At 38.3% G+C, this 26,934-nt stretch overlaps 1 protein-coding gene and 1 pseudogene across 1 annotated transcript; one reads left to right on the top strand and one right to left on the bottom strand.

Annotated features, from left to right (window-relative positions):
* Positions 1 to 11,941: 11,941 nt before the first annotated feature.
* On the bottom strand, positions 11,942 to 12,807 carry LOC117098651 (interferon alpha-1/13-like). Its single transcript, XM_033237479.1, has one exon. It carries the CDS (start codon positions 12,742 to 12,744, stop codon positions 12,175 to 12,177), a length of 570 nt encoding a protein of 189 aa, XP_033093370.1. The 5' UTR covers positions 12,745 to 12,807; the 3' UTR covers positions 11,942 to 12,174.
* Positions 12,808 to 14,344: 1,537 nt separating this feature from the next.
* Positions 14,345 to 18,491, top strand: LOC117099243 (annotated as a pseudogene).
* Positions 18,492 to 26,934: the final 8,443 nt, after the last annotated feature.

Here is a 26,934-nt window from a genome sequence, read left to right as displayed (position 1 = left end):
GAGAAAAAACTGGCTCCCCACCAGGGCCTTTTCTGTGTGGAGTTTGCACGTTCTCCCCATGCCTGCATGAGTTTTCTCCAGGTACTTCAGTTTCCTCCTGCATCCCAAATATGTGCATGTTAAGTTAATTGATTTGTCTAAATGTCTCCAGTCTCAGTGAGTGTGTGTGTGTGTGTGTCTGTGTGTTTGAATGTGCCCTGTGATTAAATAGCTTCCTGTCCAGTGGGGGTTTCCACCTTACACCTGATCTGTGAGGATAGGTTCCTGCCCCCCTTGACCCTGAAACGGAATAAGTGGATTTGAAAATGAATAAATGAATGAATGAGTACAAATGATTTTAAAACAAAAATTCACAAAGCATATGACACTTACACAGATGCACAACAACGTATGAAAGTGCTCAGCGAGTCCACCATATTTGTTCCTCTTTGATTTGGAACTGCTTGGTTGTAAGAAGTGTTCCTTACAATTTTCACTTTGTAAACATTTTTTTTGACATATCTTCCTATTACTATGATGGGAAAATATCATTTATTGTAATGCCAACTGTAGACAACAATACACAGCCAAAGACAACCATACTCAGCAATGTGGCTGAATTTGTAGTTAAAGCCAGACTTTCATTGGCAAGCAGCCCTTTAAAAGCATTCATTGTGTGTTGCAGTTGTAGCAGTGAGACAGCAAAATACCTAACATAACGAACTCCATTTTGTTTATGGGGCCTATACCCATTCCTGCACGTAGGTTGGGATTATTTTAGAGCACTGAGATAATGTGCAAAAAACAACAGTCATGTGGTTTTTAAAACTAACTCTGGTATTCAAGAAGAAGGATGTAAACAACTATGTTTCATTAAAGACTGTAGGAGCATTGTGACCTGACCAAGAACAAAGAATTTTCCAACCTCCTTGGACCCTCGCTGATGCCCAGATGTCTGCTGTTGAAGGTCTCCTTTAAATCCTGACACCTTCCTCTTCTGCCTGCCCTTAACATAAAAAGAGCCTGAAATTTGTACTGTCTTAAGATGGTATTTTAAGATGCTAGTCCACCATCTTCTCAGTTTGCTGGCTTTCCTAATGAACCTGCTTCCCCCGACCCCAGCAACTATCATCTCTTGAGTTTGGTTTTCAAGGGGTGAGCAGCTGCACCTGGGTTCAGTTACACTGTCCAGGAATACCTGAAGCTGCGTAATTTATTTAAAAAAATGTTTATTTGGCTCACAATTCTTCTACCTGGAAGACTGGGCAACTGGTGAAAGCCTCAGGCTGCTTAGATGCTATATAGTTTAGATGTTTGTTGGGGACAACTTAGATCTCTATAGTTTACATAGTAAGCAAAGGTTGATAGTTATTAGTGAATGAGCTTCTCTAGTGCTTTTCTTCTTCTAGGATATATTTGTTCAGGTTCATGTGGTTATGCTTCCCTGGGGACTCAAGATTCAATTAATAAAGGCCCTTTCTTTCATTAATTTATTTTATTTTTGGAGACAGAGTCTTGCTCTTTCAGCCTGCCCGGAGTGCAGTGGCACAAGCTCGGCTGACTGTAACCTCTGCCTCTTGGGTTCAAGCAATTCTCATGCCTCAGCCTTCCAAGTCCTGGGATTACAGACATGCCCCAGCACACCTGGCTAATCTTTTTTTTTTTTTTTTGTATTTTAATAGAGATGGGGTTTCCCTGGGTTGGCCAGGCTGGTCTGGAACTTGTGAGCTCAAGTGATCTGCCTGCCTCTGCCTCCCAAAGTGCTGGAATTACAGGTGTGAGCCACCCCGCCCAGTCCATTAGTTTGTTACTAGAGAAATACAGGTTGTGCCAATACCTCTAAGAGGAATTCCATTATTTTTTTTTTTCAGGTGCATGTGGGTGTGGAAATTTTAATATCAAAATAATGTTATTTCCTCAGTATCACCTCACTCACAAGGTATTTATTGCATCAAGTCATTCCGTAAGTGTAGGCTCATCATATCCTGATGATTTTAGAACTCCTTCCCAAGGAGGACTTTGCTTCTTTGTTGCCAAAATAATAAATCCCGTGACTCTTGCTCTTGCCCCTAGAGTTTTGTGTGAAGAAGTATTTGCTCCCAGTGGTGACCCCCTCATCTCCTGACCCAGATCCTAGGTACCGAAAGTCTCAACAGCCCTAGAAGGCTGACTGCAAAGGTTTGTTTTGTTTAAGGAGATAAGGGAATTATCTTATTGTGATTATTTTTTCTTTTGTAGTTAAATAATTTTAACTTTGCCAAGTACAGCTTTTATTCTTCAACTCTTTTGCTATCTTCAACTCTTTTAAACTATGGAACAGTTTTATGCTTGAAATTTCTGAGCTAGGCACGGAAGACTCAAAGGTAATGTTTCTCTGTAGAGGCTCATATTACAGAAACTGGTGACCCTCAGTTGTTCACCAGTTCAGTGTGATCTGTTAAAGTTCCTTGATCCTCTGTCAACGTGAAACTTTGATGGTGCAGGGCAGTGAGCCCCATGCTATCATGTTAAACAGTCATAGCCATCTTTCCTTTACTGATTTGTGATTCTTCATTTTAAATTTAAAGCTCAAAAACAAATGAATTTTCAGAACGCCTTTTTGACGTACTGGTTTACTGGGCAAAGTTTGTCTTGCTGCTACCACATTACATTCTAATTTATGATGAAGTAACACAAAAAAAGGGAAGTAAAAGAAAGGCAAAAGAGCTGCAGTGGTTTTCTTTATAATTTCCAAATTTTGTGGTTTTCTTGTCTCTGACTTCAACTTTTCTAGAAAGTAGTACTTGACAGTTGTTTGTAGGCAGAAAGAAAACAGAAGCCATTCTGATTGTCATGAAAGTGAAAGAAGGGAAGTGACTTTCCCCTTACTAACTACAAAGTGTAAGTTAGCAAAATTCAATGCAGCAAAGATTGGGGACGAGAGCCTCTGGCAGGGTGAAATCATGATGCCAGTGTTGAGGTGCACAAAGACAGAAAAATGGCTGCATCTGCCAGAGGTTCTAAGAAAAGCAATTCCTGGGTCAATGGACTGAATTCAGCTTTCCAAGACCAACTACCTGACTTTCTTTCATATAATTCACATGTGATCAGCTCTGTAGAGAAGGGAGAAGTCACACCAATCAATTCCCAAAAGACTGGTAACCAGGCTGCAGTCGCTAGACAACCAACAAAGCTCTCTGGCAGGATAATGCATATTAACCTTGCCTAAAGACTCCACCTAGTTAATAAATTTACTCAGGCAATGAAAAAATAGCCTTGAGAAACCAGGAATTAATAGAAGAGAATTGGATGATCCCAAAAGATTCTACTTTAATCTGGATGATAATATCAAAAATGATAACACAAACATTTATTGCAGGCCGAATATGGACCATCCACTGTTTTGCGATTTTCTTTTTTGAGACAGGGTCTCACTCTGTCACCCAGGCTGGAGTGCAGTGGTGTGATCCCTGCTCACTGCAGCCTGACCTCCTGGGCTCAAGCAATACTTCTACCCCAGCCTCCTAACTGGGACCACAAGCAGGCACGACCACACATGGCTAATTTTTTGTAGAGACCAGGTTTCACCATATTGTCTAGATTGGTCTTGAGCTCCTGGGCTCAAGCAATCCTCCTGCCTTAGCCTCCAAATATGCTGGGATTACAGGTGTCAGCTACTGTGCCAGGTCATTTTATGATGTTTTGAAAATACTATCTCTGTCCTCTCAATAACACTATTTGGATTACACCCTTTTATAAAACTATTGGGAGAGAAATATAAATCTGCAGGATGAACTATTCTGACCACACCAATCATGCAAGGTCAAAACCTTAGGGAGAATCATTATAATGGCTTGACTGGAAGGACCCATTAAAGGAAGGGGGGTAGATGTGAATTTATCAACCAAGGAGAGACAAGAGCATAAAATCAATAGAGCAGAGAGGGTGAGATGACAAAAGATTCTGAGATCCATTTTGAATGCCAAACATTTGCTCTTGCTTCATAGAGCAACAGGGGGTGTGCTGTAAGTGAACTGAACGAACTACATTTAAGTTCTAAGGAAAAGTAGACTAAATATATTCCTTTTTTTTTTTTTCTTTCTTGAGATGGAGTCTCACTCTGTCACCCAGGCAATGGCGACATCTTGGCTCACTGCAACCTCCGCACCCTGGGTTCAAGCGACTCTCATGCCTCAGCCTCCTAAGTAGCTGGGATCACAGGCACCTGCCACCACGCCCAACCAATTTTTGTATTTTTAGTAGAGACAGGATTTCACCATGTTGGCCAGGCTGGTCTCGTCTTCTGGCCTCTAGTGATCCACCTCAGCCTCCCAAAATGCTGGGATTACAGGCATGAGCCATCATCTATTGAAAAAAATAAATCATAAAATTTAATTAGTGATTTCTTGAAAAATATACTAAAACAACTTTGTTAACCCATCAACTACAAACTCCTGGAAGCCAATTTATTTTTTACTCTTGAGTTTTCTTATGTATTTAAGAATAAAGAAAAAGCAATGAACAATTTCCAGGACAACCCAACGATACAGGCTCTGAGTTTTTCCTCCTTCAGGACTCACAGGTCAGCCTCCCCATTAAACATGTAAACTATAGAGATGTAAGATGTCTCCACCAAACATCTAAACTATATAGCATCTAAGCAGCCTGAGGCTTTCACCAGTGGCCCAGCACTTTGGGAGGCAGAGGCAAGTGGACCACTTGAGCTCAGGAGTTCAAGACCAGCCTGGCCAACATGGTGAAACCCTATCTCTACTAAAAAATAAAATAAAATAAAATAAATTAGCCAAGTGTGGTGGAGCATGTCTGTAATCCCAGCTACTTGGGAGGCTGAACATGAGAATCACTTGAACCTGAGAGACAGAGGCTACAGTGAGCCAAGATTGTGCCACTGCACTCTAGCCAGGGCGAGCGACAGAGCAAGACTCTGTCTCCAAAAATAAAATAAATTAATGAAAGAAAGGGCGTTGTCCATATTAATTGAATCTTGAGTCCCCAGGGAAGCATAACCACATGAGCCTGAACAAATATATCCTAGAAGAAGAAAAGCACTAGAGAAGCTCATTCACTAATAACTATCAACCTTTGCTTACTATGTAAACTATAGAGATCTAAGTTGTCCCCAACAAACATCTAAACTATATAGCATCTAAGCAGCCTGAGGCTTTCACCAGTTGCCCAGTCTTCCAGGTAGAAGAATTGTGAGCCAAATAAACTTTTTTTTATAAATTGCGCAGCTTCAGGTATTCCTGGACAGTGTAACTGAACCCAGGTGCAGCTGCTCACCCCTTGAAAACCAGACTCAAGAGATGATAGTTGCTGGGATCAGGGAAGCAGATTCATTAGGAAAGCCAGCAAACTGAGAAGATGGTGGACTAGCATCTTAAAATACCATCTTAAGACAGTACAAATTTCAGGCTCTTTTTATGTTAAGGGCAGGCAAAAGAGGAAGGTGCCAGGATTTAAAGGAGACCTTCAACAGCAGACATCTGGGCATCAGCGAGGGTCCAAGGAGGTTGGAAAATTCTTTGTTCTTGGTCAGGTCACAATGCTCCTACAGTCTTTAATGAAACATAGTTGTTTACATCCTTCTTCTTGAATACCAGAGTTAGTTTTAAAAACCACATGACTGTTGTTTTTGCACATTATCTCAGTGCTCTAAAATAATCCCAACCTACGTGCAGGAATGGGTATAGGCCCCATAAACAAAATGGAGTTCGTTATGTTAGATATTTTGCTGTCTCACTGCTACAACTACAACACACAATGAATGCTTTTAAAGGGCTGCTTGCCAATGAAAGTCTGGCTTTAACTACAGACTCAGCCACATTGCTTAATATGATTGTCTTCGGTTGAGTATTGTTGTCTACAGTTGGCATTACAATAAATGATATTTTCCCATCATAGTAGTAGAAAGTTATATCAAAAAATAAATGTTTACAAAGTGAAAATTGTAAGGAACACTTCTTACAACCAAGCAGTTCCAAATCAAAGAGGAACAAATATGGTGGACTCGCTGAGCACTTTCATACGTTGTTGTGCATCTGTGTAAGTGTCATATGCTTTGTGAATTTTTGTTTTAAAATCATTTGTACTCATTCATTCATTTATTCATTTTCAAATCCACTTATTCCGTTTCAGGGTCAAGGGGGGCAGGAACCTATCCTCACAGATCAGGTGTAAGGTGGAAACCCCCACTGGACAGGAAGCTATTTAATCACAGGGCACATTCAAACACACAGACACACACACACACACACTCACTGAGACTGGAGACATTTAGACAAACCAATTAACTTAACATGCACATATTTGGGATGCAGGAGGAAACTGAAGTACCTGGAGAAAACTCATGCAGGCATGGGAAGAACATGCAAACTCCACACAGAAAAGGCCCTGGCGGGGAGTCAGTTTCTTCTCTCATCAATGTTACAAGGAAATGACATCGAATGAAATGACATTATTAGAGGGTCTTCCTGTGACCCTTCTGTTCAAGAATTGACTTCGTATTGTTGGTCTTTAAAGGAAGCTGCATTGTGAGCAGAACTTAAGAGATCCCTTGGACTGCACTGGTTCCATGAATAATTTTCCCTGCACTGTGATGACGTGCTGGGTTCTAGGGAGAAAAGAGAAGTTTGCATCTGGAAGTGGGTTAACCCCCATCTCTCCCTGTACTCTGCAGGCTGCTGTGGTGTCCGTGTTACCCCTGCCATGGACACGATGCTGGCCACAGCTCAATAGAACTCTGTGTTCTCAGCATCCACTTCAATCTTCCCTCCTGATAGGAATGATGTGAACAGTTGACTTAATGCTGCTCGTTGGTGTTGTTCCATCTCCTGAATACCTGACACTGTTGTCTATGCTTTAAACATCTCCGTCCTCCTTCCAAGTTCTCAGGCTACTGCTGGCTCTTCCAGCTTATTCCAGTGCACGATGTGCGCTTTCATTGTTTGAACAAATGAGAGTCCTGTGCCTGGTGCAGTCTCTTCCTGAAGGACTCAGAACGTGGAAGCTTCTAAACAGAGTGACAGATGAGCTCCTGCATTCTTTACCAGCTCATTGGACATAGAGCTATAGGCAGGACTCCCTTCATTTACTGCATTTTGATGCCAGACTGGACATCAGTGGGTCTACACCCCTACAGCTCATGACTCACCTGGCAGGAAGGGTGAAAATGAGGCTACATTTAGACCCTTGCTTCTGAGGTTTGAAAAACATGGCTGTCTACATAGAGTGTTGTGTGATGATGCCTCGTCATGTCTCCCTGGGTACCCTGCACTGATCCCTGCCTCCCCCCATCCCTTTTCAAGTGGACTAGATATTCCTGGCTGGAGGTGGGCCTGGGAGCAGTAAAAGCTGGCTCCTCAGTAGGATGTGGGCAGGGCCAGCAGCTCAGCACTCAGTGTCCCCACCACGCCCTCTGCCTAGGTGTCTCCAGACTTGCTGCTGGGTTCCCCAATACTGCAGATTATATATAACAAGTCAAAAACTCCAAGATATGAAATGAGATATGGCTATAGAGATTTTTCAGGGCAGGGTAACAATATGAAGCCAAATCAGAACTTTTTATATAAACATAGTATAAACTATAATTAAATATAATGAAAAAATTACATTAAAAAAAGCAGTTACCCAAGAATGGAAGGGGTTCTCATATTTGAATGGCTAATTTGGCAATCACAAAAGGCAGAACCAAGTGACTTAAAAAATGTTTCCATTGTCCTGCCCCTAAACTGGTTCCCTACAAGTGGTGGAGGAGGAAAGGAAAAATGGTTTAACATGTAAATTAGGACCCTCTAACTCAGGAACAGAAGAGAAATAATGTAATGGTTGGGTCTCCAACCTGAGTCGCACAACTGACAGATCCCTGCTAAACTGAACCCCTGCCCTGCTAGCTGAGCAATTGACATGTGCACAATTCACACATATTCCCTTATTCCTTCCTTAATTGCGATGTTGTCAAGATGCCTCTCCAGTCTACCCTGTTGACACCTGTGGCAATCATTGCATTCTCTAAAGTTTCTTTATTTATGTCAGTGCTCTCTCTAACTACTGAATCGAGGTGGAACAGATGCAAATTCATTCCTTATTCAAAGGGTGAGTGAAAATTTTCTTAATTATAAAGTTAAAAGGAATGATCTGATAGGAGGAATAAATTTGTAAAACTGACAACTTACTCTAAAGAGTTAATGTATCTTCAAACCTCCATGTGACCTACAGTAAGTAGAGGGAGGGATGAGTCAGGAGGTCCTGGGAGGCTGCACAGGCTGGAAGCAGGGTACACATCCTGACCTTTTCTCTCCCCAGAACTGCCCATTGTCCAAAGAGGACATGTCCTGCCTGAAGCAGGGAGTATTTCCCCTCTCTAAGATATGAAAATTAAAGAAATGGGTTCCTTCCAGAATTTGGGTCAGTTGTTTCCAGGAAAGTGCCTCTTTTTAGCTCTGAAGAAAAAGGTGCTGGAAGGAGACAGACTTATACAGAGAACAAGCTTGGCCACTGTCTCTGGTCTTGGCAGGTAGGTGGCTCTCTCATAGTGTGAAGTTACCCTTGATACCCACAAAAGCCAAAGAGATCAAGGAACTCAAGGCAAGGGAGAGCAGAGCTCCAGACGTGAGAAGAACCTACCCATGACTTGGGGTTCATGAGGAAGACGGGAGACTCTATGTAGTGGGGCGTCTGTGGCAACTTTTTTTTTTTCATTCTTCGAGGAATCGCAGGCTTTCTAGAAGTCTTCTCTACAACCCTTTGTGTGGTAGCCAGAACTCTGACGTTTCTGCTTAGTAATTTTCCATCCCATCCACTGACCACCAAATGCAGACGCAGGGTCTTGTCGATGATAATAGAGACCTAGATGGAAGATTGAAAGTGGCAGAAGGAAGGAGGGGCAGAAGTAAATGCAAGAACAAGTCTTAGAGGAGCCAGACTGGGGAAGTCTTAAGCTTCTCCAAAAGGTCAATGAAGTTTTACATTCTTTTTTTCTAGCAAAAATCCTGCCTATCAGAAAAGGAAGCAAACAGAGGATTCAAATATATAATTTAAAAAGGCTTGAGTTTACAGAAAAAAAGTTTCCATGGGATAAACAAGATCCCAAGGGGAAAATCAGGAAGACCCTTAAAAAATGGTAGCCTTGATATCAGCTTTAAATTAAGCTAATAATTGAATACAGAGCTCTTTAAATTACTTTAAAATACCTTATCAGATTTCAGCAGGAACAAACAACCAATATTTCTAATGTTTGAAACTTTCTTTTTTTCTCTTTTCTTTTAAAACAAAGACACCTACCAAGTGACTCAGAACCAAAACCAAGCCTGTTATGACTTCACCAAGAATGCATGAGACATCTTCAAAGAAATGCCAAGATGCAGTCCTCTCAAAATTCAGAGCCACTTCTAAAGATAGCCACAAGAAGAAAAATTTAGATGTCTTGAGAGGTAGCAATAGTCAATATGTAAGCTTCCAATGGGAGCCTCCAACTTTTGGATTGGCCCCCTGCACAGAACGAAGGGTGTCCTGACAAGCAGCAAGCCAAGTCAGGTTCTCAGGACAAAAAACAACAAAACGACAGCTGTCTGTTGAAGGGATAGGATCAGTAACAAATGGGTCCCATAAGTCCAAATTTACACAAGAGAACAATTCCAACAAATGATCTTTTCCTGATGACTTGCATTTGCAAAAGAAGAGATAAAGAGAAATGTTTACCTTTAGTTCTTGATCAGACACTACAAGCAGAAATTCAGAACTGGCCTTGGTAAAAATTCTTACCTTTATTAGCAAGTTCTTTATCAGTCTTTTACCAGGACCTCATCAGTATGTGAGTCAGGTGCTTCAGGCATCCCATCTTCATCACCAGAACTATAGGGGCAGAAATAATGTGATCTCTTTCCTTCCTATCAAAAGGGTCACAGCTGACACGCCTATAACAAAAGACAGGTTAACAAGAGAGAAGTATAACACATGTATTGAATCATAATTTTATATAACTATGGAAGTCTTCAAAATGAAGACCCAAAGTACAGGAAAAAACTATCCATTTTTATGCTTACGTTCCATGAAGAATGGACAGCTGCGTAGAAATGTGATTAGATAAAAAGTGCATCATCTAATGCTAATATTCTGAGTAGGGGAATGAACCCAGCAAGGCCCTTCTGGTCAGATACTTCTTGGTCTCTCCATGCACCATTCTTTACTCTTGGGTATGTGGCAGAGCTCTTTTTGGTATGGAGGTCTTAGTATCTACAATCAAACAGGGTAGGTCAGAGAATTTCTTTATGGCCTGTTCAGTTCTTACACACAAAGGTGAGGGAAAGTTAGAGTCATATTTTCAGATTTTATGGCTGGCTTTGGGGAAAAGGGGCTCCATCAGCAGATGAGGGGTGACAAACAGCAGGGCAGGAGAAGGCCAGAGAGAAACTTTGCTTCTGAGGCTGCTTCTGAGACCTTCACTTTGGGGTATTATTTCTGAGCCTCAGTAGGAGTGAAAATAAGATCCAGAAAACCTAGGGAAGAAGGAGGGAACTGTGCTGGGTATTGGAATTAGCAAGTGAATGATATGTATATTTCACTGAGGTTTAAGAAAATAAACTCTTCCAGATTTTCCTGTAAGATACCGTATCCTGACTGAATATACAAATCAGACTTACCTTCAGTATGAAGGGTGACTATTTTCCAGTTTTCTCCAGAATACTCCAAGAATTCTGCTCTTTAGATTATCAGGTGTTATGGAGATAGAGGAAGGAAGAGAACATTCCCTTTTCCTTTTTCTCGTTTTCTTTTTCTTTCTTTTCTTTTCTTTTTTTTTTTTTTTTTTTTTTTGAGACAGAGTCTTGCTCTGTCACCCAGGGGCTGTAGTGCAGAGGCGCAATCTCTGCCACCAGGGTTCAAGCGATTCTCCTGCCTCAGCCTCCTGAATAGATGGGATTACAGGCACCCAACACCATGCCTGGACAAATTTTGTGTTTTTAGTAGAGACAGAGTTTCACCATATTGTCCAAGATGGTCTCGAACTCCTGAACTCAAGTGGTCCACCCACCTCAGCTACCATAGTGCTGTGATTACAAATAATAGCCACTGTACCCAGTCCCTTTTCTGATATGCATGTATTAATTAAGAAATTATAACCATATATTTATGAAAAAGAAAATAAGCAAATACATACATATGTTATATATACACTATATATTTATATTTATATATATAGTGTGTACGTATATATATATATGTGTGTGTGTGTGTATATATATATAGTGTAGAGGCTGGTCTGCCTGAGACTTAGGCAAAGACAGAGATCCAGACCATATTAATCACTAATCTCTCTTTTTGTCCATACCTCTGTTTCCTCTGTGGCTCTTCTCTTCCCTCCCTTTAAAGGTGGAAGGTCCTCAGAATAACGTTTAAGTCCTTTACGCCCTGTACACTGTCTCCACACATGAGCACTTCCATTTCTGGGATTTTGCTTGCCACATATTAACCCCCAGCAATTGCATTCCTTATAACTTGCAAACTCATGTATCCAACTGGCAATAGATAGTTTCTATCACATGTTATACCAGCCAACTTATAGAGGATATCTCTGTTTATTTTTATTTCCTGACATGTTTCAGTTTACCTGCTGCTGAAAGAAATCATTGTTTGTTCCTTTTTCTCCTTAGAGTATTTACGATAACTGATATTAAGTATGATTACTATTTTTAGTTTGATTCCATACAAAATCAAATATGCAAGAGAGTAGGAAGTAGATTTATTTATCGCCTTTAGATCTTGAATACAACATACAACCTGGTATAGAGAAAGGTCATTTTTACTTACATCTCTCATATAATGATGATGAGTAAATAAATTATACCCTTTATTCTCTAATCAGGTTGCAAAGTCAAGATAGGAATTTCATGTTAAAGAACGAACACATACAAGAAGTTCCTATCGTAAAAGTTTAATGAACAACATAAAATTATGAATTGAGTAGATACAAGGAAAATGTTTTATTACACTAACCACAGTGTAAAGATACACATGACATTATATTAACAAAAATAATTTAAATCTTATAAATAGTTACATAAATATTTAAATAGATAAATCAATTTATCAGTGTGACCATAGTTATAGCAGAAGTGAGAGTCTTTGAAATGGCAGAATTCATGAAAGTGTGAGCTGGTGTATGAGTCAATAAAAATTGTTTTCATGTTGGACCAGGTGTTATTCCTCCCTCCTTAATCTTTCTTGCAAGTTTGTTGAAAAAGAGAAGGATCTCATGATTTCTGCTCTGACAACCTCCCAGGCACAAGGGCTGTATTTCTTCTCTGTCAGATAGAGAGTGATTCTTCGGAAGTATTTCTTCACAGCCAAGGTGGAGTCCGCATTCATCAGGGGACTTTCTCCCACCCTCTCCTGCTGCGTCACACAGGCTTCCAAGTCATTCAGCTGCTGGTAGAGTTCAGTGCAGAATTTGTCTAGGAGGTCCTCATCCCAAGCAGCAGATGAGTCTTTTGTGGTAAACAGGTTGAAGGTCTGCTGGATCAGCTCATGGAGGACAGAGATGGCTGGAGCCTTCTGGAACTGGTTGCCATCAAACTCCTGCTGGGGAAATCCGAAGTCATGTCTGTCCATCAGACAGGAGGAAGGAGAGATTCTGCTCATCTGTGCCAGGAGCATCATGGTCCTCCTGTTATCCAGGCTGTGGGTCTCAGGCAAATCACAGCCCAGAGAGCAGCTTGACTTGCAGCTGAGCACCACCAGGGCCATCAGTAAAGCAAAGGGCAATACCATCGTAGATACTGCAGATGCTTCTGGGCTTGCTGAGATGGGTGACTCTGAACCTTGGGTTCTAGGTTCTCTGAAGACCTTGCTTCGAGCCGATGACTTAAATAGGGAACATACTGATTTCCACTTTCTTAATGCTCCTGGGCCACTTTCCATTTCTGTTTTTGCTTTCCTTCATGCACTCTTTACATGAGTTGAGAACAGTGTTTCTCAACCGTTTGGTTTTTCATTATTGCCTCCCCCATCTTGTTCCCAGAGACTTTTTAGATATTTTTTCCTAATTGAACCCACCGTGAAAATTTAATAACACAGATATAATATGTATCTATTCGTGTACTATATGTATATCTCTATGCTCAAAAAGTACAAAGTTTAATCTTTTTATTCAATGCAGGTTTAAAAATAACCAAATGAAAATTTTAAGCTAAAAGTTAAATTTAAACTCTATTCAAATTTAACTGAACTTTATAACTAAATACGCTTATGGGCTTCAATGTAAGTTATTTACTGATATAAATTGTAATGTATTAAATTACATAAGCAAATTAACAAATTATAAATATTATCTAATGTTTATAAACATTCTATATCTAAGTAGTGAATGTTTACAAATTATTTGAAACTGATAAAGACAACATTTTTAAATATTTTTATTGTTTATTTTTATTATACTTAACTTTAAATTTTGCTGCATGTGAGAAAATTTTTAACTTCACTAGCTGCTAGATACTTACCTAGATATTGTCAAGAGTTTTTTCTTCAATGCTTGACCTAAATATTGATATGCTGAACAACTTCAGTAGACTTATTAAAATATAAATTATTTATATTTCATTTCAAAGCCCACAACACAGACAGAAATACTAAGGATCAAACATAAGCAATATCTGTATGATGGCCAGTGACAAACCATATGTATGCAGAGAACACTTCTCATGATCTGACTTTTAGTTCTAATAAATCTTGGGAAGTACTCCAATCACAGCTACCCATTTGCCACAGGTTTGTAATGCTGAACTTTTATACCTTTTATGTATCGTCCGTGAACTCAAGGTCAGTAAACCCAATGGAGAGGAAAAAAAAAACTAAGGAATAAGATTTTGTTAAATAGAGTTGAGCTTTGAAGACCCACAAACCATTTAATTATGTAAGATTTGTTCCCACTCCCAAGAACTAACTTCTACACCCTTGGGAGTAGTATCATATGCAATGAGAATACACAATTGAAAAAACATCCTTAATTTGTTACAAAAATTTTTTGGCATGAAAGTTCACATTTCCAAAGTACCTTCAGAGGTTCTTTGTGGATTCCTAGTAAACCAAAGGAAACCATCTTTGTCCTAAATGCACATAATAGGATGTAAATGTAGTAACATAAATAAGTTGACAATTGTTTGCCATAGCATGCCAGACACCAGATATCTTTCTTTCTCATTTCATTTTCATGGAAAGCAAAAGTTGTTACTTTCTGCATCCTAACGAATGGGGACAAAAAGACAACACAAGTGGCCAGGCGTGGTGGCTTACACCTGTAATCCCAGCACTTTGACAGGCCAAAGCAGATGGGATCACCTGAGGCTGGGAATTTGAGACCAGCCTGACCAACATGGTGCAGGTTAAGGGGTGGGAAAGAACAGAAGCAAAATGGTAGAAGGGATGTAGGTCAAAGGTAGCAAATAAGTATGGGCTGGAAGAAAAGTATTCCTGGTCCACAAGGTGCTTTCAGATTTACTGAACCCCTTCTTGCAAATATACCAACTGCAAGAGTTTATACACAAGGAAGACAAATTTTTGAGAGTACAATATTCTCTTTGGAAAATGGGTCAGTGTTCACTGCACCAAACTCTCCACTATTGGATAGGTAAACTTAGAAGGTCTGTTTGTTTTCTTCTTATCTTTCTAGTAAGAAACAAGAGAATTGATACTTTCAAAGGACACTTCCCTAACTTAATAGAGTTATATAATAAAGATAATGTTAATAAGAGAAATGAAATATCAGGCCGGGCGCAATGGTTTACACCTGTAATGCCAGCACTTTGGGAGGCCGAGATGGGCAGATCACCTGAGGTCAGGAGTTCGAGACTAGCCTGACCAACATTTTGAAACACCATCTCTACTAAAAATACAAAATTAGCCTGGTGTGGTGGCACATGACTGTAATCCCAGCTGAAGCAGGAGAATTGCTTAAACCCAGGAGGTGGGGGTTGCAGTCAGCCATGCCATTGCACTCCACTTGCACCCCAGTCCAGGCAACAAGAGTGAAACTCTGTCTCAAAAAAAAAAAAAAAAGAAAGAAATATCTAAATTGTGGAAAGTCTTTATTTATTTTCAGTCAGACACTGTTTTTAGAACTTGCATAATGAATGCTCACTTAACCAAAAAAGAATACCCTCAGTGATAGATTTTACTATTGTCCCCATTTACAAAAGAAAAAAAAATGAAATCCCAGGGAGCTATTAAGTTGTGAAGCTAAGCTATTAAGTTGTGCAGCTACAATTTGGATGGAGAAAATTCAGCTCTGAAGTCTTATCTCTTACCTCTTACATGCTCTCTGGGAATATTTCTGGACATAAGAACCGGAGCTGATTTCTAGACCGATCAATGTTTTCCTAGTAGAGTCCTGCAAGATCTTTCTCTTCAGTTTCCATTTGTCTCCTTCACTGAAATGCCCCATTTGTTCATGCCAGCATGTTACATTACAATTAAATTAGGCCCCACTTTACTTACACATTATATTCTAGTTTTGTCTTCTTGAGGATATGCCATCATAAGCACGAACATATTTGTAAAACATGTTGTTCACAAGGTTGAATATATTCATCAACCCTGTATATTTCTGTCAATTTAAAATTCTACATAGTACCATTCTTTAAATCAAATTCCACAATACTTTCAATTTCCACCTGTATAGCAGAAATTTAAGAAATAACAAGTCATTATCAGGCTAGAGACATGAACTAAATCAGAACTAAACCAATGAACTAAGGCTCAGAGCTCAGGGAAAGCACACCTGGAAAGGTTAACTAAAGGAGTTATTAAAGGTGTGGAAATGGAAACACTTCTGGAGAAATGAGGAGAGTCCATGGCATTAGAGGATAAGGACTGAGATGACAAAAGACCCTGAGTCACCTGACTTGCCAGCTGGTTGATGCCTTTTATGTTGTAGGTCACTAGATTGTGCTGCAGTGTTGATTGTACTGCCTCAATTTAAGGAACTGGTGGAGAAAAATTATGCTGACACTTGGTATAACAGTAAGGAAGACTTATTTAGAAGTATTGCAACAGGTGTTGAAACTATCACGATAGGTGTATTAGTTCTTGCATTACTATACAGAAAAACCTGAGACTGGGTAATTTAGAAAGAAAAGAGGTTTAACTGGCTCACGATTCTGCAGACCATATAGGGAGCATGGCTGGGGAGGCCTCAGGACACTTACAATCATGGCAGAAAGCTAAGGGGAAGCAGGTATGTCCTGCATGACCGGAGCAGGAGAGAAGCAGGGGAGGTGCTGCATAATTTTAAACAACCAGATCTTGCAATAACTCACTCTTACCATGACACTACTAGGGGGTAGTGTTAAACCATGAGAAACCACCCCATGATCCAATCATCTCCCACCAGGCCCCGCCTCAACACCAGGGATTACAATTCCATGTGAGATTTGGATGAGGATGCCGACCCAAACCACATCAATAGGGGAGAGAAACCAACTGGTGCTCAGCTCAAAAATCAGCAAAGACAGCCTGGGGTTTATACCCAACAAGCAGAATGAGGGGGTCAGATAGAAAGTCACTAAAAAGGAGACATCAAAGGCAGGGGGATCCCTGCTAAACTGAACATAATTCTTTCTAAAGACAAGCCAGGGTAATTATATATTGAGTGTGTGGGATGAACAATTTGATCAGATATCAAGGGTAAATCAGCTATCAAGCGTGGAAGGATTCTCATAAAACTGACTTAGTAAGATTCCTGCTACAACTGGACTTGGCAAACCTAAGAATGGACCCAAAGGCATGACCTAGTCAGCAAGAGAGTTTGTAGGAGCCTGACTAAAGTTTGGCAAAGGACAGAGTCTTTTTCAGAACCTTAAGGGGTAAGAGACAGAACTATCTGCTAAACAGTTACAAGGGAGATTAAATTTTATGTCTTTTGAAAACAATACCATTTAATGAAAGATTTTAATCAATGAAATATATATTTTAATCAGTAATGTTAAGAATTTTGGAAGCCTATTCATTTTTAACTTGTATTTCAAAACAATTCTTGACCTAAAGAGAGGTGCAAAGATAGTACTGGGAGTTCTCTTCCCTTCACTCAGCTTCTCCTAATGTTAACAACTTACAGAGCCATGAAACAATGATCAAAACTAAGAAATTAAAATTCGTGCATTAATATTTGCTAAACTAACCAAGGATAGGTAAATCTCTAACTGAATACAGAAACCCATAGGACCTAGGTATCCTGATTTCCTATGCAAAGTATGGAGAGTAAAACTGGAGGCTAGGATCAGGACTAAAAATATATCTTCTAACTTTAGCACAGATGTTTCCCATCTGATTAATAAATATCCATTTGGATTGATATTTCTAAAGTTTACTGGGAATATTAAACTTCTAATGCAAAAATCAAGAGGGTAGAGTGATATCATTTTAGGTTATATGGAAAACAGACAAATGAAAACATAAGTGGAAGTAAAAATTTAGAGAAATGCTCAGAAAAATGAAAACTATTTATGCCCCATGAAAGCCATGCATAGAAAGATGGTCTTCAGAGAACCTATGGTCCAAGGTTCACTCAGACCCCAGCCCAGCCAAGTCAGCAGCACTCTCATTTCCCAATTGTCCTCCTCCTCCCTTTACTGGTGGCCCTGGTGGTGCGCAGCTGTGGCCCTGTTGGATCTCCAGGCTGTGACCTACCTCCAAACCATGGCCTGTTACTCAGGAAGACCTTGGAGATTCTGGGCCAAATGAGGAGAATCTCCCCTTTCTTATGTCTCAAGGACAGAAGAGTATTGAGATTCCCCCAGGAGATGGTGGATGGCAGCCAGTTGCAGAAGGTCCAGACCGTGTCTGTCCTTCATGAGATGCTGCAGCAGATCTTCAACCTCTTCCCCACAGAGCGCTCCTCTGCTGCCTGGAACATGACCCTCCTGGACCAGCTCCACATTGGACTTCATTAGCAGCTGGAACACCTGGAGACCTGCTTGGTAAAGGTGATGGTAGAGGAAGAATTTGCTGGGGTGTTTGGGATCCCTACACTGGGCTTGAGGAAGGTACTTCCAGTGAATCTGTGTCTACCTGAAATAGAAGAAATATGGTAACTGTGCCTAGGAAGTTCCCAAAGTGGAAATCATGAGATCCTTCTCCACCTCAACAAATTTGCTAGAAAAATAGAGAAGTAAGATTAAAGACCTGAGCTCATCTTGAAATGATTCTCATTGACTGATCTGCCATATCACACTTGTACATGTGACTTTGGATATTAAAACAGCTCATTTCTGCTTTAGTCAGAATTAACTGAATTAGTTTTAGCAAATACTTTAGTAATAGCATAAAGCAAGTGTATGTCAAAAATATTAGCTCCTGGGGCATCCGTACCTCAGAGATGACTACCCTGATGCTATTTACGTATCTTCCTTCTGTTTTACATGCCTTATTTTTATGATATTTTTATATTTTACATGTTCATCTTTACATTGTATTAAAATTTACAAACATTCACTTTTTCATGTCATTAACTTTGTATTTTGTTTTATTAAATTATTATCAAAGAAAACTCTGTAAATGTTTCTATTCTAAAAATAAAATCTACATTCTATTTTTGTAAACCAAATTGAAGAAAATACGAAAAAAATGTTTTTTTTTTTTTTTTTTTTTTTTGAGACGGAGTCTTGCTCTGCCACCCAGGCTGGAGTGCAGTGGCCGGATCTCAGCTCACTGCAAGCTCCGCCTCCCGGGTTTACGCCATTCTCCTGCCTCAGCCTCCCGAGTAGCTGGGACTACAGGCGCCCGCCTCGTCGCCCGGCTAGTTTTTTGTATTTTTAAGTAGAGACAGGGTTTCACCGTATTAGCCAGGATGGTCTCGATCTCCTGACCTCATGATCCGCCCGTCTTGGCCTCCCAAAGTGCTGGGATTACAGGCTTGAGCCACCGCGCCCGGCCGAAAAAAATGTATTAACTCATTCATTCCATTCCTATTATATGTGTGAACTGAATAAATGGCAAACTGTGACATTTCCTTAAAGAAATACAGGTGAATAAGGCAAACACAGTTTCTCTCAGTCTAAAAGGGAAAGAGACATAAAAACAGGACTAATATTTATATTATTTCAATTGCGTTAAATGCTACAAAGAGAAGTAAAGAAAAGTGATTTTCTCACACCAGAAGGAGAAATGAGAGTGAAGATAAAGACCCTGTCATTACTTGAACAGGACTTTACTAGGAAAATGTTGATCAGTCTAGAATTTAGGTTCTTATGGTCAGAAACATTCCCAGAAAGCGTGTAAAAGTTCTGGACTCAAGGTCAGACTTTCTGGGATCCAACAGTGGCTCCACAATTCAATAGCTTTCTGTGTTTCCATTTTTTTCTTCTGTAAACAGGGATAATAATAGAACCTCTCACTATCTGCTTCAGTCACTGATATTGCCAGTGACATAATGAAGCTGGGCTCATAGTAGGTGTTCAACAAATGTGAAAAATGAGTATATTCCTTACTGGATAAAGTGAGGATTGACTTGTAACTGCTAAGAATAATGGCTGACTGACAATAAACACCGTCTGCAATTTAGCTATTTTATCCTTCTCATTAACATTATCCTAATTATCTAACTCTATTAAGTGGGGAGACATATTCTTTGAAATAACCTGTTCCTGACTTTTATTACAAACATGATGAAAAAATTATTCGTATTTTGAGAATATCTATTTACTAGGGGAGAGTTTTGTGCAGTTAACATACCATTATCCAGAAAAAAAAATTGTACTCTCACAAATTGGCCATTCTTGTGTATAAACATTTGTGAGTGGGTTGTGTGTCTCCTTCGACTCTCTGTGAAGGCTGGATTCAATAAAGCTGAAAACACCTCCTGAGCCAGAAATGATTACGTTTTACAAGCACAGAATTGCTTGCTACCTCCACTCTACATCCCTTCTACTATTTTGCTTCGTCTTTTCTTCATCCCTGAATCTCACTCTTTTCCCAAAGGGATGTTTCCCTTTGTACATACTTTTTAAATTATGGTAAAATATACTTAATATAAAATTTACCATTTTAACTGTTTTTAAGCATACAGTTCAGTAGTATGTTCATTTTGTTGTGCAACTAACTTCTGGGACTTTTCTATCTTGCAAAACTGAAACTCTGTACCCATTAAACAATAACTCCCCATTTTTTTCCCCCTTCTGTGAGCCCCTGGCAACCACCATCCTACCTTTTGTTTATATGAATTGTTCTATTCTAGATATCTCACATATGTGGAATCATACAGTACAGTAGGCCCTCCATATCCATGGATCTGCATCCATACATTCGACCAAACTCAGGTCAAAAATATTGAATACATAAACCATAAAAATAACAATACAAGAAAAACAATACAAATAAAAATACTGTATAACATCTATTTGCATAGCATTTTATTGTATTAGATATTATTAATAATCCAGAGATTATTTAAAGTATACAGGAGGATATTCACAGGTTATATGTGAATACTATGCCAATTTATATAGTGAACTTGAGCACCGTGGATTTTTGTGTCTGAAGGAGGTCCTGCAACCAATCTCCTTGCAGATACTGAGGGAAGACTGTATTTGTCTTTTTGTAACTGGCTTATTTCATTTGGCATAAAGTCCTAAGGTCCGTTCATGCTGTAGCATGTGTTAGAATGAAGCTGAATAATACTTCATTGCATGGATATGCCACATTTTTCTGAATACTATAACAAGGCAGAACAATATTCCATTATATAAGGCCGAATACTAATCCACTGTAAGCATAATGGAATATACATAAGGCTGAATAATACTCCATTATATGTATATACCATATTTTGTTTAACCATTCATTCATCCATCAATGAACACTTGGGTTGCTTTTGCCTTTTGGCTACTGTGAGTAATGCTGCTATAAACATAGTGTACAAATATATCTTCAAAATCCTGCTTCCAATTCTTTTTTATATATACCCAGAAGTGTAATTGCTGAATTATATGGTACTTCTATTTTTGACTTTCTGAGGAACCATAATACTGCCTCCCATAGTGCTGGGCTGCACTGCTTTATAATCCCACCAACACTGCACAAGGGTTTCCATTTTTCCTCATCCTTGCCAAGATTTTTTTTTTATAGTAAGCATCCTGATAGGTGTGAGTGATATATTCTTGTTGTTTTAATTTGCATTTCCCTAATGGTTGGTTATGTTGAGAACCTTTTCACCTGTGTCTTAGTCCATTGGAGATGCTATGACAAAATGCCAAAAACTGGATGGCTTATAAACAACAGAAATTTATTTCTCACATTCCTGGAAGGAAGCTGGGAAGTCCAAGATCAGTGTATCAGCAAATTCGATGTCTGGCGAGGGCCCCTTTCCTGTTTTAATAGATAGCACCTGCTTATGTTATCATATGGTGGAAGGGAAGCTAGCTCTCTAGGTTCTCTTTTATAAAAGCACTAATCCCATTCAGCCACAGAGGGATCCACCATGATGACTTAATCATATCCCAAAAGTTCCCATCTCTTAATACCATCACCTTAGGAGTTAAGATTCTAATGTATGAATTTTGGAGGGCCACAAACATTCAGATCATAGTAATGTGCATGTTGGCTCTTTACATGTATTTTTTGGTGAAATGCCTATTCAAGTTATTTGCCCATTCTTTAAATTAAACTTTTTATTAATTGTTGAGTTGAAGGAGTTACTTATATGGTTTGGATGTTAACCCTTTATCAGATCTACTATTTGCAAATATTTTCCTGCATTCCATAGGTTGCCTTTTAAATCTGTTAATTATGTTCTTTGATGCATAGAAATTTTACATTTTAATGTGGTCCAGTTAATCTATCTTTACTTTATTCACCTGTGCTTCTGGTGTCATATCCAAGAATTCATTGCCAAATCCATTGTCATGAAACTTGCCATGTAAGTTTCAATTGATTTTACAGTTTTATATCTTATATTTGGATCATTATCCATTTTGAGTTCATTTTTGCTTACAGTGTAATGTAAGAGATCCAACTTCATTCTTTTGCATGTGGATATTCAGTTTTCCCAAACCATTTGTCAAAGGGAATTTTTTCCATTGTGTAGTCTTGGCACACTTGTCAAAGATTATTGGACCACGCAGGTTAGAGTTTACTTCTGAGCTCCCTTTCCATTCCATTAGTCTATATGTCTGTTTTTATTCAAGTGCCATGCTGCCTTAATTATTGTAGTGTCATAATATGTTTCAAAATTAGGAAACATGAGGCCTCTTGCTTTGTTTTTCTTTCTTAAGATTGTTTTGGCAATCCAAAGACCATGACGTTTAGGATATATTTTTTCTATGTCTGTTAAAAATGCCTCTGTGATTTTGATAGAGATTGCATTGAATCTGTGTATCACTTTGGAGAGTATGAAGATTTTAACAATATTAAGTCTTCCAACCGATGATGGATACAAGTAAATGTCTTTCCATTCATTTTAGTCATCTTTAATTTTTTCAGTAGTATTTGGTAGTTTCCAGTGTACATGTCTTTCACATCCTGGGTTAAGTTTATTCCTAAATATTTTATGTTTTTTGATGCTATTGTAAATGAGAGCATTTTCTTAATTTCCTATTAAGATTATCCACTGTTAGTATATAGAAATGCCACTGATTTTTATTGATTTTTGTATACTGCAACTTTGCTCAATTCATTTATAAGTTTTTTCTCTCTCTCTGTGTGTGTATGTGTGTAATCTTTAGGTTTTTCTACATATAAGAATATGTCATCTGCCAACAGAGATCATTTCACTTTTTCCTTTACAATTTGGATGCTTGTTATTTCTTTTTGTTGCCTAAATACTCTGGCTAGGATTTGAAATATTAGTTGTAAGAGCACATTCTTGCCTTTTCCCTGAACTTAGAAGAAAAACGTGTAGTTTTTCACAGTTAAGTATGATATTTACTGTGGAATTTTCATATAATAGGCCATACTATGTTGAGGTAATTTCCTTCTAGTCCTAGTTTGTCGAGTGTCTTTTTTAATCATGAAAGGATATTGAATTTTATCAAATGATTTTTCAGCATCAACTGAGGTGATCATGGTTTTTCCTCCCTTCATTCTGTTCATGTAGTTTACTACATTGATTTATTTCTATGTGTTGAGCCATTCTTACATTGCAGGAATAAATCGCATGTAACCATGTTCTATAATCGTTTTAATGTGCTGTTAAATTTGGTTTGCAAGCATTATGCTGAGGGTTTTTGCATCAATATTCATCAGAGATATTGGTTTGTAGTAGTTTTAATATCATGTCCTTCACTGAATTTTATGTCAGGTTAATGCAAGATTCATAAAATTATTTTGGAAGTGTTCCCTCCTCTTCAATCTTATGCAATAGTTTGAGAAAGATCCTGTTAATTTTTTGAATTTTTGGTAGAATTCTCTAGTGAAGCCATCTGGCCCAGGGCTTGTCTTTTTTCAGGGGTTTTTAATTATTTATTCAATCTCCTTATAGGTCTATTGCAAATTTTTATTTCTTTATGATTCAGTCTTGGTAAGTTGTACATTTCTAGGAATGCAACCATTTTTTCTAGGTTATACAATTTGCTGAAGTATAATTGTTCATAGTTTTATGATCTTTTATTTCTGTGGCGTTAGCTGTAGTGTCCCCTCTTACATTCCTGATTTTGTTATATGAGTATTCTCTTTTTTAAAAAGTAATCTAGTAAGGGTTTGTTGATTTTGCTGAACTTTTCAAAAAATTAACCCTCAATTTTAGTGATTTTTTTTATAATTGCTCTTCTATTCTCTGTTTTATTTATCTTTGCTCCAGCTTTATTATTCCCTTCCTTCTGCTAGATTAGGGGTTTATTTATTTATTTGCACTTGTTTTTTTTAGTTACTTAAGGTGTACAATAAGGTTGTTGTATTAGTCTGTTTTCATGCCACTGATAAAGACATACCCAAGACTGGGAAATTTACAAAAGAAAGAGGTTTATTGGACTTACAGTTCCAAATGACTAGGGAAGCCTCACAATCATGGTGGAAGGCAAGGAGGAGCAAGTCACATCTTCCATGGATGGCAGCAGGCAAAGAGAGAGATTGTGCAATAAACTCCCGTTTTTAAAACTATCAGCTCCTATGAGACCCGTTCATTATCAGATCACATCTTGTGAGACCCATTTAAAACTATCAGACCTTGTGAGACCCATTCATCTACCAGATCAGATCTTGTGAGACTCATTTAAAACTATCAGATCTTGGGAGACCCATTCACTATCACGAGAACAGCATGGGCAAGACCAGCCCCCATAATTTGATTATCTCCCACCAGGTCCCTCCCACAACATGTGGGAACTATAGGAGCTACAAGATGAGATTTGGGTGGGGACACAGAGCCAAACTATATCAGTTGTTGATTTGAACTCTCTTCTTCTTTATAAGTTTTTATGGCTGTAAATTTCTCACTTAGCACTGCTTTCACTTCATTGCATAAGTTTTGGTATATTTTGTTTTTTAGTTTCATTTATTCTTTTCTAATTTCTATTGCGTTCCTTCTTAAATTTTTCTCATTTAGACATACATATGTTTTATTTTTGTCTCTGTGCATTGGGATGTGAAATCAGACCACTTTTACTTTCTAGGAAAGTGAAATGAGAAAGAAAGACATCTGGTGTTGTAAGGACTATATAGAAACATTGTACATTTCAGTTCTTTTTGTCATATTTACATACTTTTATTGACATAAAATGAAGATGAAAATAAAACACATCCAGGAGTAGCAAAACAAATTTGCATAGCAAAATATCACACGAAAACGGAATATACATAAGTCCCAAACACAATCCAGGGAAACAAACAAAAATATTCCAGCAGGGCATAGTGGCTCAAGCCTGTAATCCCAGCACTTTTGGAGGCCAAGGCAGGCACCTCACTTGAGTTCAGGAGTTCGAGAACAGCCTGGCCAACATGGCAAAACCCTGTCTCTACCAAAATTAGCCAGGTGTGGTGGTACGTGCCTGTATTAGCTACTTGAGAGGCTGAGTCACAAGAATTGCTTGAACTCAGGAGGCAGACATTGCTGTGAGCTGAGATCTTGCCACTGCACTCCAGCCTGGGAGACACAGCAAGAATCCAAAAAAAAAAAAAGGTTCCTTTTCCAGTATTGGATAGACTAAGAATAATAGCTTAAGCAGGATTATCCTGCATTCAAAAGCTATGATGATTAGGTTAAACTCTAAAATCCAATACAAATGTGTTGACTGGATTATCTTATAAAAGTTATTAATTTTTGCAAAATACATTTTTGGAAAGAAAGTTCATTTACTATGGAAACTCCTGTACCCATTTCAGAATTCTGAGCATTTTAATGATAAAAAGAGTTTAAGTTAATTAATGACATAAATAGTTTAAGTAAATTGTTAAAAATAATAAATACTACAATGCATTTGGTTTATTTAGAAAACTGATCCTATCTGATCTCTATCCTCATATAGACATGTTGATTTTATACTGTTGTCATCTAAAAATCATCAAATGATTTCAAGCCTAGATTTCTGGGTGATGGAACAATGAAGTCCCAACAATTTATAGTTCACATACACATTCTGGGAAGTCGGCCTTACTTAACAATGGCAGGAAAGGTAGAAGATTGATGACTTGGGGTTACAGGGGTACTACCCACAAAATGTAGTGTGATTTATTGTCTGATTGCTCTAAGCTGTGTGAATCAGGGAGAGTTTGAGTTTGGACATTTGGCTCGATATTATAACACCTGGCTGGTTAATTTCTATTATAAAATGTAGAGGGTAATTTAGAGATGAGGTCATAATATAGTTTAATATAGTGCTATGCAAAGGCTGAAAATTATATTCCTCTTGCATTTGAATTCCCAGTGCCGTATATACCTTAAAGGAATTAGATATCCAGTGGGTTTGGCAATACATTCTAAAATCATTATTGACACTTAGTAAGAGTAGAGTGTAAATATTAGCCATTGTCTATTATAATCCTAACAAATACAGCCATGATGAAACAAAATAGCTTGGTCACCCATGAATGCCTTTTAGTATAAAGAGAAAGTCTGATAAATTGCTTCAGCAAAAATTATTTCTTGAATAAGTACACTAGGCCTGGTACTGAGGATAAGGCAGTTAATAGGACACAGTCCAGTTACTAAAGAGATGATTTGCCAAAGATGATCCCATACTTACCGTTTTAAGAGAGGGAATCTAGAGGAATGAGGCAACTTAACTTGCTGTGAAAAAAAAAATATTCCAGCACTTAGGATTGGAGTTGTAAGTTAATGCTTAACATGATAATATTTATCCAGTTATAAATTTAGGACAAAGATGGTTTCTTTTTGTTTAATAGAATTGACTTGGTTTAGAAACTATAAACATATGTTGAGGAATTTAAACTTTAATGCAAAAATACAAAAAAATGAAATTGATGATATATTCAAAGTTGTGTGTTTCCACTGGAGATGGCATTGCCCGCAAGGTTGTAGAAATTAATTCTTTGGGGTGTGAACAACTCTCAGATATTACAATAGTTTGTGGTCCTCCAAAGCTCAATTCTTACATAATCTTATTCTCTAGTGTTCATTTTCCTTATTGAATTTTCTTGTGTATCACACAAGATATACTGACATTGAATTCAGTAGAAACAGACAAAATACATGCACAATCAGTGTTATAAATCTATGGCAAATAGATGGCTTACTGGAGGACTTTCTTTCCATCATTTGCTGTGATTGCCTTTCTTCCAGACATTGCTTATGTTTGAGCTTTAGGGATTCTGAGTGTTAGGTAGACTTTGAGAATTAAATACAAGTCATGTATATGTTATTATTTAATTCTACTAAATATTTTCAACACATCAACAGTTAATGTCAAATGCTGAAAAGAATAAAATGTTGACAATCTCTGGATGAATACGTAGCAGCTAGTGAAATTAAAAATTAGTTTACTTTTTAAAGCAAAATTAAAAGTTAGGTATACTAAAAAA

The sequence above is a fragment of the Trachypithecus francoisi genome, unplaced genomic scaffold (genome assembly GCF_009764315.1).
Source record: "Trachypithecus francoisi isolate TF-2019V2 unplaced genomic scaffold, Tfra_2.0 Lachesis_group16, whole genome shotgun sequence".
Classification (NCBI taxonomy): Eukaryota; Metazoa; Chordata; class Mammalia; order Primates; family Cercopithecidae; genus Trachypithecus; species Trachypithecus francoisi.
This window is presented reverse-complemented; position numbering and strand designations above follow the sequence as displayed.

Bases quoted from the DNA above. Each gene is read 5' to 3' on its own strand.
- LOC117098651 (XM_033237479.1), bottom strand. From the start codon at position 12,744: ATGGTATTGCCCTTTGCTTTACTGATGGCCCTGGTGGTGCTCAGCTGC.